The sequence below is a fragment of the Watersipora subatra genome, chromosome 11 (genome assembly GCF_963576615.1).
Source record: "Watersipora subatra chromosome 11, tzWatSuba1.1, whole genome shotgun sequence".
Lineage (NCBI taxonomy): Eukaryota > Metazoa > Bryozoa > Gymnolaemata > Cheilostomatida > Watersiporidae > Watersipora > Watersipora subatra.
The window spans coordinates 22636489-22652148 of NC_088718.1; the positions used below are offsets into that span (position 1 = coordinate 22636489).

At 33.8% G+C, this 15660-nt stretch overlaps 1 protein-coding gene across 1 annotated transcript in view; it reads right to left on the minus strand.

Moving 5' to 3' along the window:
- Positions 1-15660, minus strand: part of LOC137408729 (iron-sulfur clusters transporter ABCB7, mitochondrial-like) — a 66632-nt gene that overhangs the window by 16638 nt on the left and 34334 nt on the right. The window contains exons 7-11 of the mRNA XM_068095307.1: positions 15154-15242; positions 14454-14592; positions 6379-6502; positions 3118-3275; positions 2848-3011 (exon numbers count right to left, since the gene is read on the minus strand). Of these exons, the coding sequence (XP_067951408.1) occupies positions 2848-3011; positions 3118-3275; positions 6379-6502; positions 14454-14592; positions 15154-15242 (674 nt within the window). The remainder of the gene's footprint in view (positions 1-2847; positions 3012-3117; positions 3276-6378; positions 6503-14453; positions 14593-15153; positions 15243-15660) is intronic.

Below are 15660 nucleotides of genomic sequence, written 5' to 3' on the forward strand. Positions count from 1 at the left end.
GTTATGGGAATTGTTGTGCATGTCGATAGGTTATAAGAATTGCTGTGCATGTTGATAGGCTATGGGAATTGCTGTACATGTTGATAGGCTATGGGAATTGCTGTACATGTTGATAGGTTATGGGAATTGCTGTGTACGTTGATAGGTTATGGGAATTGCTGTACATGTTGATAAGTTATGGGAATTGCTGTACATGTTGATAGGTTATGAGAATTGCTGTACATGTTGATAGGTTATGGGAATTGCTGTACATGTTGATAGGCTATGGGAATTGCTGTACATGTTGATAGGCTATGGGAATTGCTGTACATGTTGATAGGCTATGGGAATTGCTGTACATGTTGATAGGCTATAGGAATTGCTGCGCATGTTGATAGGCTATGGGAATTGCTGCGCATGTTGATAGGCTATGGGAATTGCTGTACATGTTGATAGGCTATGGGAATTGCTGCGCATGTTGATAGGCTATGGGAATTGCTGTGCATGTTGATAGGCTATGGGAATTGCTGTACATGTTGATAGGCTATGGGAATTGCTGTACATGTTGATAGGCTATGAGAATTGCTGCGCATGTTGATAGGCTATGGGAATTGCTGCGCATGTTGATAGGCTATGGGAATTGCTGCGCATGTTGATAGGCTATGGGAATTGCTGTGCATGTTGATAGGCTATGGGAATTGCTGTACATGTTGATAGGCTATGGGAATTGCTGTACATGTTGATAGGCTATGGGAATTGCTGCGCATGTTGATAGGCTATGGGAATTGCTGTGTATGTTGATAGGCTATGGGAATTGCTGTACATGTTGATAGGCTATGGGAATTGCTGCGCATGTTGATAGGCTATGGGAATTGCTGCTAGAGTTGCCCCGATTTTGGTATCGGAATCGGTATCTGTGCCGATATGAGTGTCAAGTATCTGAATCGGTATCGGCCGATCTTTTCTTAAAAAATCTGAACCTTCCGATACTTTTTACAGATCAACCATTTAGCAGAAAACTGTATTTTAGCCTGCTATACTAATAAAAAAATCATCAGCTGTAAGCTTCTTACTTTTACTTAATGAATTTCAGGCCTGCCACACAATTTATTTCACAGGTGTCCTTTAGCGGGGATATTGCCGAAGCCGAGACCGGGCCGTAGTCTAAACACACAAAAAACAACAAAGGTCCACGTAGTTCTGAGCAAAAACAAAAGTATCCATCCAAATATCTCACCATTCCGATGAGCAGCACACACAAAAACTAAACCAATCGACAGCGCCACCCATCTTGTCAAAATATTCCAAGTTTCAAGTCATGTCTTGCACAACTCACCTTATGGTTTGTCAAAACTTGTCCCAAAGTCCTTATTAATTTGAGACTGTCTAATATCTGTTTTAGAAATGGTCGCTGCTAGCCTAACCTAACGTTCTGATTCAACATCTTAGTAACTATCGGGGCACTGCTGAGTTCTCCCGATCTTTTTGAGTCCCTCTTAAGTTTTGTTTACAATAGCGTTAACCCGATTTTTATTGGTTCTTGCATGCTTAAGGAAGATTCAAAAAGATCAGGAGCACTCCGCAATGCCCCGATAGTTACTAAGATGTTGAATCAGAACGTTAGGCTAGGCTAGCGGCAACCATTTCTAAAACGGATATTGGACAGTCTCAAATTAATAGGGACTTTGGGACAAGTTTTGACAAACCATAAGGTGAGTTGTGCAAGACATGACTTGAAACTTGGAATATTTTGACATGATGGGTGGCACTGTCGATTGGTTTAGTTTTTGTGTGTGCTGCTCATCGGATTGGTGAGATATTTTGATGGATACTTTTGTTTTTGCTCAGAACTACGTGGACCTTTGTTGTTTTTTGTGTGTGTAGACTACGGCCCGGTCCCGGCTTCGGCAATATCCCCGCTAAAGGACACCTGTGATTTATTTCATGTCTATAGCCTGATCAACACAGCGAAGGAAACTCTTTAGCCAGAACGGAAACAAAAAGTGTGGTATTTCCCAATTACAGCGATAGGTTTTATTGCAAGCAATCACGAACAAGATAACAAAAGTGGGAAACAAGAACGCAGTGTAATATTTCTATTTACTAGCATTACGAAAGTAATTTAAACAGTCGACGCATAAAGTTATCCATCACTCTCTTGATCCTGACGATACAATGGATCGTTTGTATTGTACAAAAAACGGTAACCCCAGTGGCGTATCGGTATGTAGCCTGTCCTCCAACATCTGTTGCAAGGGAATCCCCCTTCAGTACGCTCGGCTACATTGATAATGATGGAAGAAAAGAGACGTCTTACTGAGATAATTGAATCACTAACGGTTTTTAAAAGAAACATTGATTTGCTCTAAACTTGTACAGGCACAGCAGTTCATCCAACAATAGAAGAGGGACTTTGTTATCACAGATAGAACTGTACCACTAACAGTAATTACCTTTATTTACAAATTACAAGAAACATGGACTGTTTTGTTACTACATGCACGGTATGTCAGTATGTGAATATGTATATATTTTTTTCCATAAATGCAAACAAATAAATACAATAATATTCATGTTTTCTTTGCATTATGTTTGTATTTGCATAATAAAATGAGCTACTATCTATGCAACACAAAAGATCTGAATCGGTATCTGAATCGGATTATTTTTCAATTAGGATCGGTATATCGGATCGGTATCTGAATTGGCTGGTGAATTTAGAATCGGGGCATCTCTAATTGCTGCGCATGTTGATAGGCTATGGGAATTGCTGCGCATGTGATGGCTATAAAGAAATAAGTTTAAACAAAGAGAACTAGCAATGGAAATAGCAATAGAAATTTCTATGAAAGTCATATAGAAACAAACCCACTGCCGCTGCCTCCAACAATGGCCACCTTCTTTCCAGCAGGTACATCAAACGACAGGTCTCGTAGTATAGGAGCACCGGGTACGTATTCAAAGTTGACATTGTTGAATCTAATGCTGCTGTCTTCTGGCTTCAAAGTGAAATCTACAGCATTTGGCTTGTCCTGTCATCAGAATTAGGAAATAAAGCTGAGGGGTGAGTGAGTTGTACTAGCTGGGAAAGGTAAGAACACAAGAAAACAGTAAAAAGCAGAGGTGGCGGAAGCATACCTGGATCTCAGCATGTACAGCGAGTAGTGAAAACATGGACTGCATGTCGATAATTGACTGCCTGACTTCCCGGTAGACAGACCCGAGAAAGTTGAGGGGGATGGACAGTTGGAAGACGAGTCCATTCACCAGTACTAAGCCCCCGACAGTCATCGTGCCTGCAAAGGAAGCCGAACTGAAATATTTAACTATTTAGTTAAAGGAAGAGAACATTTAGTTGTACCACCTACAATACAGTTCATATCATACAAAGGTAGAGAATAATTAGTTGTGCCTCCTAAAATACAGTAAATATCATACAAAGGAAGAGAATATTTAGTTGTACCTCTTACAATACAGTAAATATCATACAAAGGAAGAGAATATTTAGTTGTACCTCCTACAATACAGTAATTATCATACCAAGGAAGAGAATATTTAATTGTACCTCCTACAATACAGTAAATATCATACAAAGGAAGAGAATATTTAGTTGTACCTCTTACAATACAGTAAATATCATACAAAGGAAGAAAATATTTAGTTGTACCTCCTACAATACAGTAATTATCATACCAAGGAAGAGGATATTTAATTGTACCTCCTACAATACAGTAAATATCATACAAAGGAAGAAAATATTTAATTGTACCTCCTACAATACAGTAAATATCATACCAAGGAAGAGAATATTTAATTGTACCTCCTACAATACAGTAAATATCATACCAAGGAAGAGAATATTTAATTGTACCTCCTACAATACAGTAATTATCATACAAAGGAAGAGAATATTTAGTTGTACCTCCTACAATACAGTAACTTTCATACAAAGGAAGAAAATATTTAATTGTACCTCCTACAATACAGTAAATATCATACCAAGGAAGAAAATATTTAATTGTACCTCCTACAATACAGTAAATATCATACCAAGGAAGAGAATATTTAATTGTACCTCCTACAATACAGTAAATATCATACCAAGGAAGAGAATATTTAATTGTACCTCCTACAATACAGTAAATATCATACAAAGGAAGAAAATATTTAATTGTACCACCTACAATACAGTAAATATCATACAAAGGAAGAAAATATTTAATTGTACCTCCTACAATACAGTAAATATCATACAAAGGAAGAAAATATTTAATTGTACCTCCTACAATACAGTAAATATCATACCAAGGAAGAAAATATTTAATTGTACCTCCTACAATACAGTAAATATCATACAAAGGAAGAAAATATTTAATTGTACCTCCTACAATACAGTAAATATCATACCAAGGAAGAGAATATTTAATTGTACCTCCTACAATACAGTAAATATCATACAAAGGAAGAGAATATTTAGTTGTACCTCCTACAATACAGTAAATATCATACCAAGGAAGAGAATATTTAATTGTACCTCCTGCAATACAGTAAATATCATACCAAGGAAGAAAATATTTAATTGTACCTCCTACAATACAGTAAATATCATACCAAGGAAGAAAATATTTAATTGTACCTCCTACAATACAGTAAATATCATACCAAGGAAGAGAATATTTAATTGTACCTCCTACAATACAGTAAATATCATACAAAGGAAGAGAATATTTAATTGTACCTCCTACAATACAGTAAATATCATACCAAGGAAGAAAATATTTAATTGTACCTCTTACAATACAGTAATTATCATACCAAGGAAGAAAATATTTAATTGTACCTCCTACAATACAGTAAATATCATACAAAGGAAGAGAATATTTAGTTGTACCTCTTACAATACAGTAAATATCATACAAAGGAAGAGAATATTTAGTTGTACCTCTTACAATACAGTAAATATCATACAAAGGAAGAAAATATTTAATTGTACCTCCTACAATACAGTAAATATCATACCAAGGAAGAGAATATTTAATTGTACCTCCTACAATACAGTAAATATCATACAAAGGAAGAAAATATTTAATTGTACCTCCTACAATACAGTAAATATCATACCAAGGAAGAAAATATTTAATTGTACCTCCTACAATACAGTAAATATCATACAAAGGAAGAAAATATTTAATTGTACCTCCTACAATACAGTAAATATCATACCAAGGAAGAAAATATTTAATTGTACCTCCTACAATACAGTAAATATCATACCAAGGAAGAGAATATTTAATTGTACCTCCTACAATACAGTAAATATCATACAAAGGAAGAGAATATTTAATTGTACCTCCTACAATACAGTAAATATCATACCAAGGAAGAAAATATTTAATTGTACCTCTTACAATACAGTAATTATCATACCAAGGAAGAAAATATTTAATTGTACCTCCTACAATACAGTAAATATCATACAAAGGAAGAGAATATTTAGTTGTACCTCTTACAATACAGTAAATATCATACAAAGGAAGAGAATATTTAGTTGTACCTCTTACAATACAGTAAATATCATACAAAGGAAGAAAATATTTAATTGTACCTCCTACAATACAGTAAATATCATACCAAGGAAGAGAATATTTAATTGTACCTCCTACAATACAGTAATTATCATACAAAGGAAGAGAATATTTAGTTGTACCTCCTACAATACAGTAAATATCATACCAAGGAAGAAAATATTTAATTGTACCTCTTACAATACAGTAAATATCATACCAAGGAAGAAAATATTTAATTGTACCTCCTACAATACAGTAAATATCATACCAAGGAAGAAAATATTTAATTGTACCTCCTACAATACAGTAAATATCATACAAAGGAAGAGAATATTTAGTTGTACCTCCTACAATACAGTAAATATCATACCAAGGAAGAAAATATTTAATTGTACCTCTTACAATACAGTAATTATCATACCAAGGAAGAAAATATTTAATTGTACCTCCTACAATACAGTAATTATCATACAAAGGAAGAGAATATTTAGTTGTACCTTCTACAATACAGTAAATATCATACCAAGGAAGAAAATATTTAATTGTACCTCCTACAATACAGTAAATATCATACCAAGGAAGAGAATATTTAATTGTACCTCCTACAATACAGTAAATATCATACCAAGGAAGAGAATATTTAATTGTACCTCCTACAATACAGTAAATATCATACCAAGGAAGAGAATATTTAATTGTACCTCCTACAATACAGTAAATATCAAACAAAGGTAGAGAATATTTAGTCGTACCTCCTACAATACAGTAAATATCATACTTACCTACACTACCTACCAACAGCTATATCTGTGCTAGCTAGGTAGCAACCTACCTGCAGCTATATCTGTGCAAGCCAGGTACATGATTGTTCCAAGACCTCCAGCTAAAATAGCCTGCTGTCCAAAACTTAAGAAGGCCAAAGACTGTGTTGTTTTAAGGGAAGATTTTTCAAATTTCTACAAACAAAGACCACGTGGATCTATTAGCAAAAGGTATAAGTTCCATAACCTCTCTACAACAAATCTTGATAACACAACCGCTTTACAACACAACCGCTTTACAACACAACTTCTCTACAACACAACCCCTCTACAACACAACCTCTCTATAACACAATCTCTCTATGACACAATCTCTCTATAACACAACCTCTTTATAACACAACCTCTCTATAACACAACCTCTCTACAACACAATCTCTCTATAACACAGCCTCTTTATAACACAACCTCTCTACAACACAATCTCTCTACAACACAATCTCTCTACAACACAACCTCTCTACAACACAACCTCTCTATAACACAATCTCTCTATAACACAACCTCTCTATAACACAACCTCTCTATAACACAATCTCTCTACAACACAATCTCTCTATAACACAACCTCTCTATAACACAACCTCTCTATAACACAACTTCTCTACAACACAATCTCTCTATAACACAATCTCTCTATAACACAACCTCTCTATAACACAACCTCTCTAGCACAGATATATATATATATATATATATATATTGTGTTACACAATACAGATATATATATATTGTGATACACAGTACAAAGATATATAATGTGATACACAGTACAGATATATATATACTGTATATACTTATGGTATATATACTATATATATATACCGTAAGTCCTCATGCTCAAGCTGCGCGGCTTGTCATTGGGCGTGGCTTCTGGTTCAAGGTCATAGACCGCGGCTTAAGGCCATTCTTTTAAAACTTACGTGGGGCTCAGGGCGGCTTCTCGATAAATGCGGTTTCTGCTCAGCTCTCGCGCTATAACCATAGAACCGCATTCATGATACACTTTTATGTACGGTAGTTTTGGCGACCTACTCCTTTACTTTCAAGGTCATGTTTATGGAATACTTTAGACTAAAGAAGAATTCATCGCTCTATGTCGGGATGAATTCGTGGCACACGAGTGAGAGACAAGTGATTGGGAGCGTGTTAATACCAGCTGACATCGAAGCAGAAACTAAGGACCAAACTGAGTGCAAAACAGTTTTTCTTATTCAAGAGGACGGGGGCATAGCGAAACCCGTCTCAACACTCTTGCTCCCGAAGAGGTCAAGGATGACAAAACCTCAGTCGCTAGCCACGGTCTGTGGGCATATGCGGCTTGTTGGTAAGGGCGGCTAGATACCACAGACAGCTTGTTGGAGGATTATTTTTCCCAACAGTAAAAAATATTTTCCCATTCGTGAGTCATCTGTGAGCGCAAGCCGCATGGCTTAGGCATGAGGCCTTACGGTATATATATATATATATATATACCGTAAGTACATATACATACATATATATATATAGTGTATATATTTAAAATAGCGTCAGTCTACTAAGCTGAATGTCACGAGTTATATATATGTACGTATGAGTTATGTATATTAGAGGTGGACTGAGACACGAGACGTCTCGAGTATCGACCTGTCTCGTCTCGTATCGGTCTCGTCTCGACTTAACTATTGCTAAACTCGAGACAGGAAATCGAACTAAAGCGCATGAGCACGGTTGTTAAAACATGGCTTCTTGCGGTAGCAACAACTCCATATATTGTAATGGATTGCGGGCAACTGCCTTTAAAGTTATACCCGGTCCGTTACTACCTGTTGCTATTGATTATGTTGGCCACCGAGTCTAATCATGTAGTCCGGACAACGGCCCTGTTAATATATTGTAGTTCGGTTCTGTGTTCTTAAAACAGATACCGGGTCGTATCTAATTACCCTTCGGATAATCCAATTTAATAAATAAGACTTTTGCGTGTAAAATGTCTGTATTTTATCGTATCGAGTCTAAACACTAATCTGCATAACGTGTCTAAACAACTGCCCTTCATAAAATTCGGGCCTCTTTTATATACTACCAATCGCGGGCAAAACTTGCCCGGACACGGAGAAACGAACGAAAGGCCGTGTCGACCAAAGTCCGTGTTCGGTTAACAATGACGTTATTGTTAGTTCAATATAAGAATATACATGTACATACATGTATATACAATAATTAATATAATTTCATGAGTACAATTTAAATATAATTCACACACTACAGTTAATACACAAACAAAACTTAACATTAATGAAACGATAAGAATGAAAGTGTTATTGTGTGTTCTTTTAGTTGCGGTATTTCTTTGTAGAGCGACGGCTATCGGTTTCATTACACATTACATTAAAAAGTGAGACCTATTCAATAGATGGTAAAAATATACATGTACAAAGCAATATGTTTATAATAATTATGACCAATCAAGCTCAAAATTCTTAGAATATATTACTTCGGTATTTTAGAACTGTTTGTGTCACTTTTGTTTACAAAAACTACATGCATATCACTATTAAAATGTTGTATTTCAAAATTGGTGAAAATTCAATTTAAAAAGAGCTTTATCAATTTTATATATACCAAGTAGCTAGTACTTGTGTAGTGAAATCATCACCAAATGCTCATTATTTTACTGTCTCGTGTCTCGAATTTTTACAAGACAGTGTCTCGAGTCTCATCTCGAACTTAAAAAACCTGTCTCGTTCCACCTCTAATGTATATATGCATATCTATATACATATCTATATAACTCGAGACATATATGTGTATATATAGGTGTATGTATATATATTTCTCAAAGTATGTCGCCGTGTATCGAATATCTGTCGGTTTTCCGGCTATAGATCTTTAAATCTTGATTTTCAGCAATCTGATAGATATGAACTCATGACTATTTTCTCTTCGACGAGTGTTTTATACTGATGCTCTACCACTGAGCTATAACGCCATAGTGATCAGATACATTTTCATATAAAATACACAACATGCGCGTGCTAATTATTTTAGCCTGAGGTTTTTCACCAAAGATTTTGAGATTTGTTCGCCTCGGAGCTTGAACATAAACTCGGTTCTCGACTAAACTGGAGCATGCGCATTACAATTAGCAAAGCTTCGGAAACGCCTAGAAACGAATAAGCATTTTACGCTTCGTAAATTCTTTACAAAAAAGGAGAAACCATGTGGGACGAGGCCTCATCTACCAAAGAAATTTGCTAGGGAGTTAACCCTTCCAGTCGAGTTACACTAAATTCTTTTGGGGGATGAGTCTCCTTTAAAGATGTAAAGTAAACAGCCTATTGCTGTTTATATATTTTTCTTTTTTTACGATTTTTGATGCGACTATCTGTTACATTTTTTTGCTGTTTCATTATCTATTTTTGCAATTTTTAGTATTGTATTTTAACCTTTAATGCTTTGGATGTTTTAAAAGCCAAACGTACGAAATGTTGACTTTTGCTTTTTTTTTCTTTCATCATAAATATAAAACATTGTATTAAATTAAACACGATCTATATACACCCGTTTCTATCTATAGTATGCAGTATACAGTACAGCTTATGGTGTAAAATGTTGAAAACATACTTTACCAAAGTATATCTCTGAATTTACCCAAGTTTTTCTCTTCTTGGAACGGATTAAAATCTACATATTTTTATTTTAATGAAAAAAATTGTTTTGGATCTCGAAAAACTCGGTTAGCAACGCTAGAACAACCTAACACATAGCCTAACCTAACGGGTAACACATAACAACCTTTTGGAACGGATAATGTTCAAGAACCGAGGTTCCATTGTACGTTACTAAAAGCTATACATCGCTGAAAGTTAAGAACTTTTACATTTACAGTGGTTTGAAAACATTTACAGTTGTTTTATTTATTTTTAATCTAGTTGTCCTGCACAAAACCTTTTCCTCATGATATGAAGTTTGAAAGTTACAGTTGTTAAGTAAAGATGTTAAGTTGTTAAGTAAAGATGTAAAGTTGTTAAGTTAAAGATGTAAAGTAAACAGGCCATTGCTGTTTATATTTTCTTTCTCCCAAGATTTTTGATGCAACTATCTGTTGCATTTTTTGCTGTTTCATTATCTATTTTTGCAATTTTCAGTATTGTATTTCAACCTTTAATGCTTTGGATGTTTTAAAAACCAAATGTACGAAATGTTTACTTTTGCTTTCTTTTTCCATCATCATAAATATAAAACATTTTATTAAAATTAAATATGATCTATAAATACCTGTTTCTATTTACAGTATGCAGTATACAGTACAGCTTATGGTGTAAGATGTTGAAAAAAATCCTTTACCAAAGTATAACTCTGAAGTTACCCACGTTTATTTCATCTTGAAACGGATTAAAATCTACATAATTTTATTTCAATAGAAAAAATTGTTTCGGATATCCAAAAAAATTTGTTAGCAACGCTAGAACAGTTCCACTAGAATAGGTTGAACTGTACACTATTAAAAGCTATACGGCACTGAGAGTTATGAACTTTTAAATTTACAGTGGTTTGAAAACCTTTTCCTCATGATATGAAGTTTGAAAGTTACAGTTGTTTGAAAAATTTTGAAAACCTTTACAATTGTTTTTATTTTGTTAAATGTTATTCATTTTGTTAATTAGCGTTTATTTTAATAGCGATATAGTATAGTAACAAGCGCTATTTCCTTTCCTCAATAGCCGAATGTTTCATTCGTTAAACACGTGTTTCAAATTTTTTTCTATCAGTGCTCGCTTTGTGTGTTAGCTTGCACATCTTTCCTTCTAAACCTAACCAATTAGTAACTCGTAATTATTTTCACATTTTACAATCATTTGTAAGATTAATGTAAGATTATCTGTAAGATTTATCGTTAGTATCAGTTATTCCTCACTCTCTCATATTTACATACATTTACATACTTTGAGAAATATATATACAGGTAGATTTACATATTCTTATTACTTTTATAAACTTTGTATAACTTTAAGTTTATAATATAAGTTTTTAAAGTTTGTTACGTTATCGTTTTTATTGCAACTTGCATTTTTTAAACATAATTTGAGTTAAATATCTGTTTGAAGTTCAACCATTATTCATTGTCCTATCACTGTTACCTATTATTACTTAGTTAGTTTCCAACCTTTCATTCAACCATTTTTGGCAGAAATTGTTCTAATAAAATTTCAACCACAAAATACTACCATATGCTGTCATATTTTTTATGAATCTGTTAAATACATGTATTCTCAGAAGTTACACATTGTCTAATACCTCCAAAAGAAAAGAACCTGTTCTGCACAAAATCATTCCCCTCATGATATAAAATTTGAAAGTTAAAGTTGTTTGAGAAAGGTTGAAAACTTTTACAGTTGTTTTTATTTTCCCTCCTAATTTATTTCAACTACAAAAAACATTTCTCTCATGACATGATAGTTTAAAAGTTAAAATGGTAAATGCTGTTATATGTTAAGGACAAATCAATTTTCGGTCCAAAGACTTTTTTATTACCCAGGCAACGCCGGGTGGTACAGCTAGTTTATATATATTTCTCAAAGTATGTGTGCCATATGTGGATATGTCTGTCTGCATTCCGGCTATAGCTATTAAAATCTTGGAATAAAGAATCCACACGAAAAAGATTTGATCTTGGACCCTCCTCTTAGCAAGTCCGTCCCGTACCAACAAGGCCCAGAGATTGATTTCTTCGCTAGCTGATATATGTCGCTATATGGGAGCAAATACCCAACGGCTTTGCGTATTACGCAGGGTCATAGCATAATGTCACGGGAAGCTGGTAGCTCGCATTATTAAAAAATAGAGAAAGCATAATATTATTATGCTTTATTATTTATCTTGAGGTGTTGACTGATGTTCTAAAAAAAGAATCAAGGAGATTGACCAACCAGAAGTTGAGATATAGCCAGCCAAACACAGATCTACCAAAAAACATAAGTGTTTTGGTAATCATCAATATATGACGTATGAAATCGACTTGTGTGCCATTGGTCAATTAAGCCAACTAATGCGCTCTCCTATAACAATCACGGCGTTTTAATTGGTTTAATCCCTAGAAGTATAGAACAATCAAATTGGGCCTAACAATCATTGCTCTGAGAATTCCGAACCAGTCCCTCTGACGTGTAGATTAGTTTTAGAATAAAATAATTACACGCATCTATTATTTCGCAACATTCTGCTATCACTTTCTACAAATTATATTAGTTACATCATTTATTCTATACGCAGTTATATTATTATTTTGTATAATATGCATTATGATTATTATATTAATCATAAAAAATAATCATAGATAAGATAATAGATCAACAGAAAAATCAAATCAAAAGTTATCGTTTTCTTTTCTTACAGCAAGAGCAGCGCGGTCAAGTTATTCTTTTTAAGATTATGGCTGTAGTGAACTTACAGTCTGTTAATAGTGACGATAATCATAAAAATCAACTGAATGCTGCAGTAGATACACAGTAGAAAAATGATGAATGAACAAAAATTCACATTCCCATTTCTTATTCTAAACGAACTGCAATCGCGGATGTCGCATATAGACTATACAAGCGCCGTTCGTTGAACAGAGGATCTTCGGAGCATATCCGTGGAGATCGAGTTAAAATTTGAAGCACAATAGTCAAAATCTGCTCTTCTGTTTTGAAAAATAACGGCGAGGGGTTGTGGGCAAATGCCTTTACCACACAATGTTTGCTTGATTTTCCTGAGAAACCAGAGCTCGTCTGTAAATTATTTACTATCGCGAGAAGCGTTTCACATCTCGTAACCAAAACAATCATTATACGTAACGGCGGTAAGGGTGCGCAACTCCGGCACATGAACATTAAGTCGATTTTATACGTCACAGTTTTCGGGATTTTCGAAGGGTTTTCCTCTGATTCTTCATTAGGTAAACCTATGCTTGGCTGGCTATATCTCAGCTTCTAGTGGGTCAATCTTCTTGATTCTTTTTTTAGAACACCAGTCAACACCTCAAAATAACTAATAAAGCATAATAATATTATGCTTTCTCTATTCTTTAAGCGTGTCCAAACTTTCCATTGGCAATGTGCCAGGCTAATAGCAAGTGGCAGACAACTCTCATACCTTCTCATTGTTCATAAGCTGATTTTGAATACCTGTGCAACGCCGGGCAGCACTGATAATATATCAGTGAGATATGATCATAAGTTAGTTATAGTTGAAATATGATGTATGATGATAATTTATCAGTGAGATATGATCATAAGTTAGTTATAGTTGATATATGATGTATGATGATAATTTATCAGTGAGATATGATCGTAAGTTAGTTATAGTTGATATATGATGTATGATGATAATTTATCAGTGAGATATGATCATAAGTTAGTTATAGTTGATATATGATGTATGATGATAATTTATCAGTGAGATATGATAATAAGTTAGTTATAGTTGATATATGATGTATGATGATAATTTATCAGTGAGATATGATCATAAGTTAGTTATAGTTGATATATGATGTATGATGATAATTTATTAGTGAGATATGATAATAAGTTAGTTATAGTTGATATATGATGTATGATGATAATTTATCAGTGAGATATGATCATAAGTTAGTTATAGTTGATATATGATGTATGATGATAGTTTATCAGTGAGATATGATCATAAGTTAGTTATAGTTGATATATGATGTATGATGATAATTTATCAGTGAGATATGATAATAAGTTAGTTATAGTCGATATATGATGTATGATGATAATTTATCAGTGAGATATGATCATAAGTTAGTTATAGTTGATATATGATGTATGATGATAATTTATCAGTGAGATATGATCATAAGTTAGTTATAGTTGATATATGATGTATGATGATAATTTATCAGTGAGATATGATCATAAGTTAGTTATAGTTGATATATGATGTATGATGATAGTTTATCAGTGAGATATGAACATAAGTTAGTTATAGTTGATACTTGATGTATGATGATAGTTTATCTGGGAGATATGATCATAAGTTAGTTTTAGTTGATCCTTACGACATGATGACCAATGGTTGACCTGAAAACGCTTACCTGAAGAAGCTCATCATATCTCTCCGCCTCATAAAGCTCATTGTTAAAATATTTCACTGTTTCGTAATTAATGAGGGAGTCAATAGCTCTGTTGCCAGCCGATTGGTCAGCCTGATTCATCTGAACTCTAAACTTAGTCCTGGAAATAACCAATAATTTCAAGTTTACATTCTGGAGATGTTCAGCTCAACAGGAAACATTTCATCTATAGTAAAAACAAAACTACTTCAAGAATTGAATATAAATTAATGAATTCAAAAATGAAGCAAGTTTAAAAATGAATATAAATGCATATATACATGATACAATGTGACATCTGTTGGAACATGATACAATGCGACATCTGTTGGAACATGATACAATGCGACATCTGTTGGAACATGATACAATGCGACATCTGTTGGAACATGATACAATGCGACATCTGTTGGAACATGATACAATGCGACATCTGTTGGAACATGATACAATGAGACATATGTTGGAACATTTTTCATAAACAAGAGTGCAAAGCAATAAATTGAGTTTTATGTCAAATGTCAACAGGTTTTCTATGGCCTGTTTCCCACTGCTAACTCACTGGAAACGTTTACAATCAACAGATAATTTACCTAGTCAAAAACAATCCATACAATTTAAATCCAAATACTTAGGCCACATGCATCTATCCTGTAACATTGGACTGAATTAAGATTCTCACCTCCACTGTGTTGTGAAGATTGTGAAAGCTGCGTATGTTCCAAGGAATGCTAAGGTGGCTGTCACATACTTGCCTCCACAATTGTACCACTGTATATATAGTAGACGACTGAAGGTTGATACCACTATACAAAAAGTAAATGACTGGAGGTTTGTATCACTATATATAGTAGATAACTGATGGTTTGTATCACTATATATAGTAGATAACCGATGGTTTGTATCACTATATATAGTAGATAACTGAAGGTTTGTATCACTATATATAGTAGATAACTGATGGTTTGTATCATTATATATAGTAGATAACTGAAGGTTTATATCACTATATATAGTAGATAACTGAAGGTTTGTATCACTATATATAGTAGATAACTGAAGGTTTGTATCACTATATATAGTAGATAACTGAAGTTTGTATCACTATATATAGTAGATAACCGATGGTTTGTATTACTATATATAGTAGATAACTGAAGGTTTGTATTACTATATATAGTAGATAACT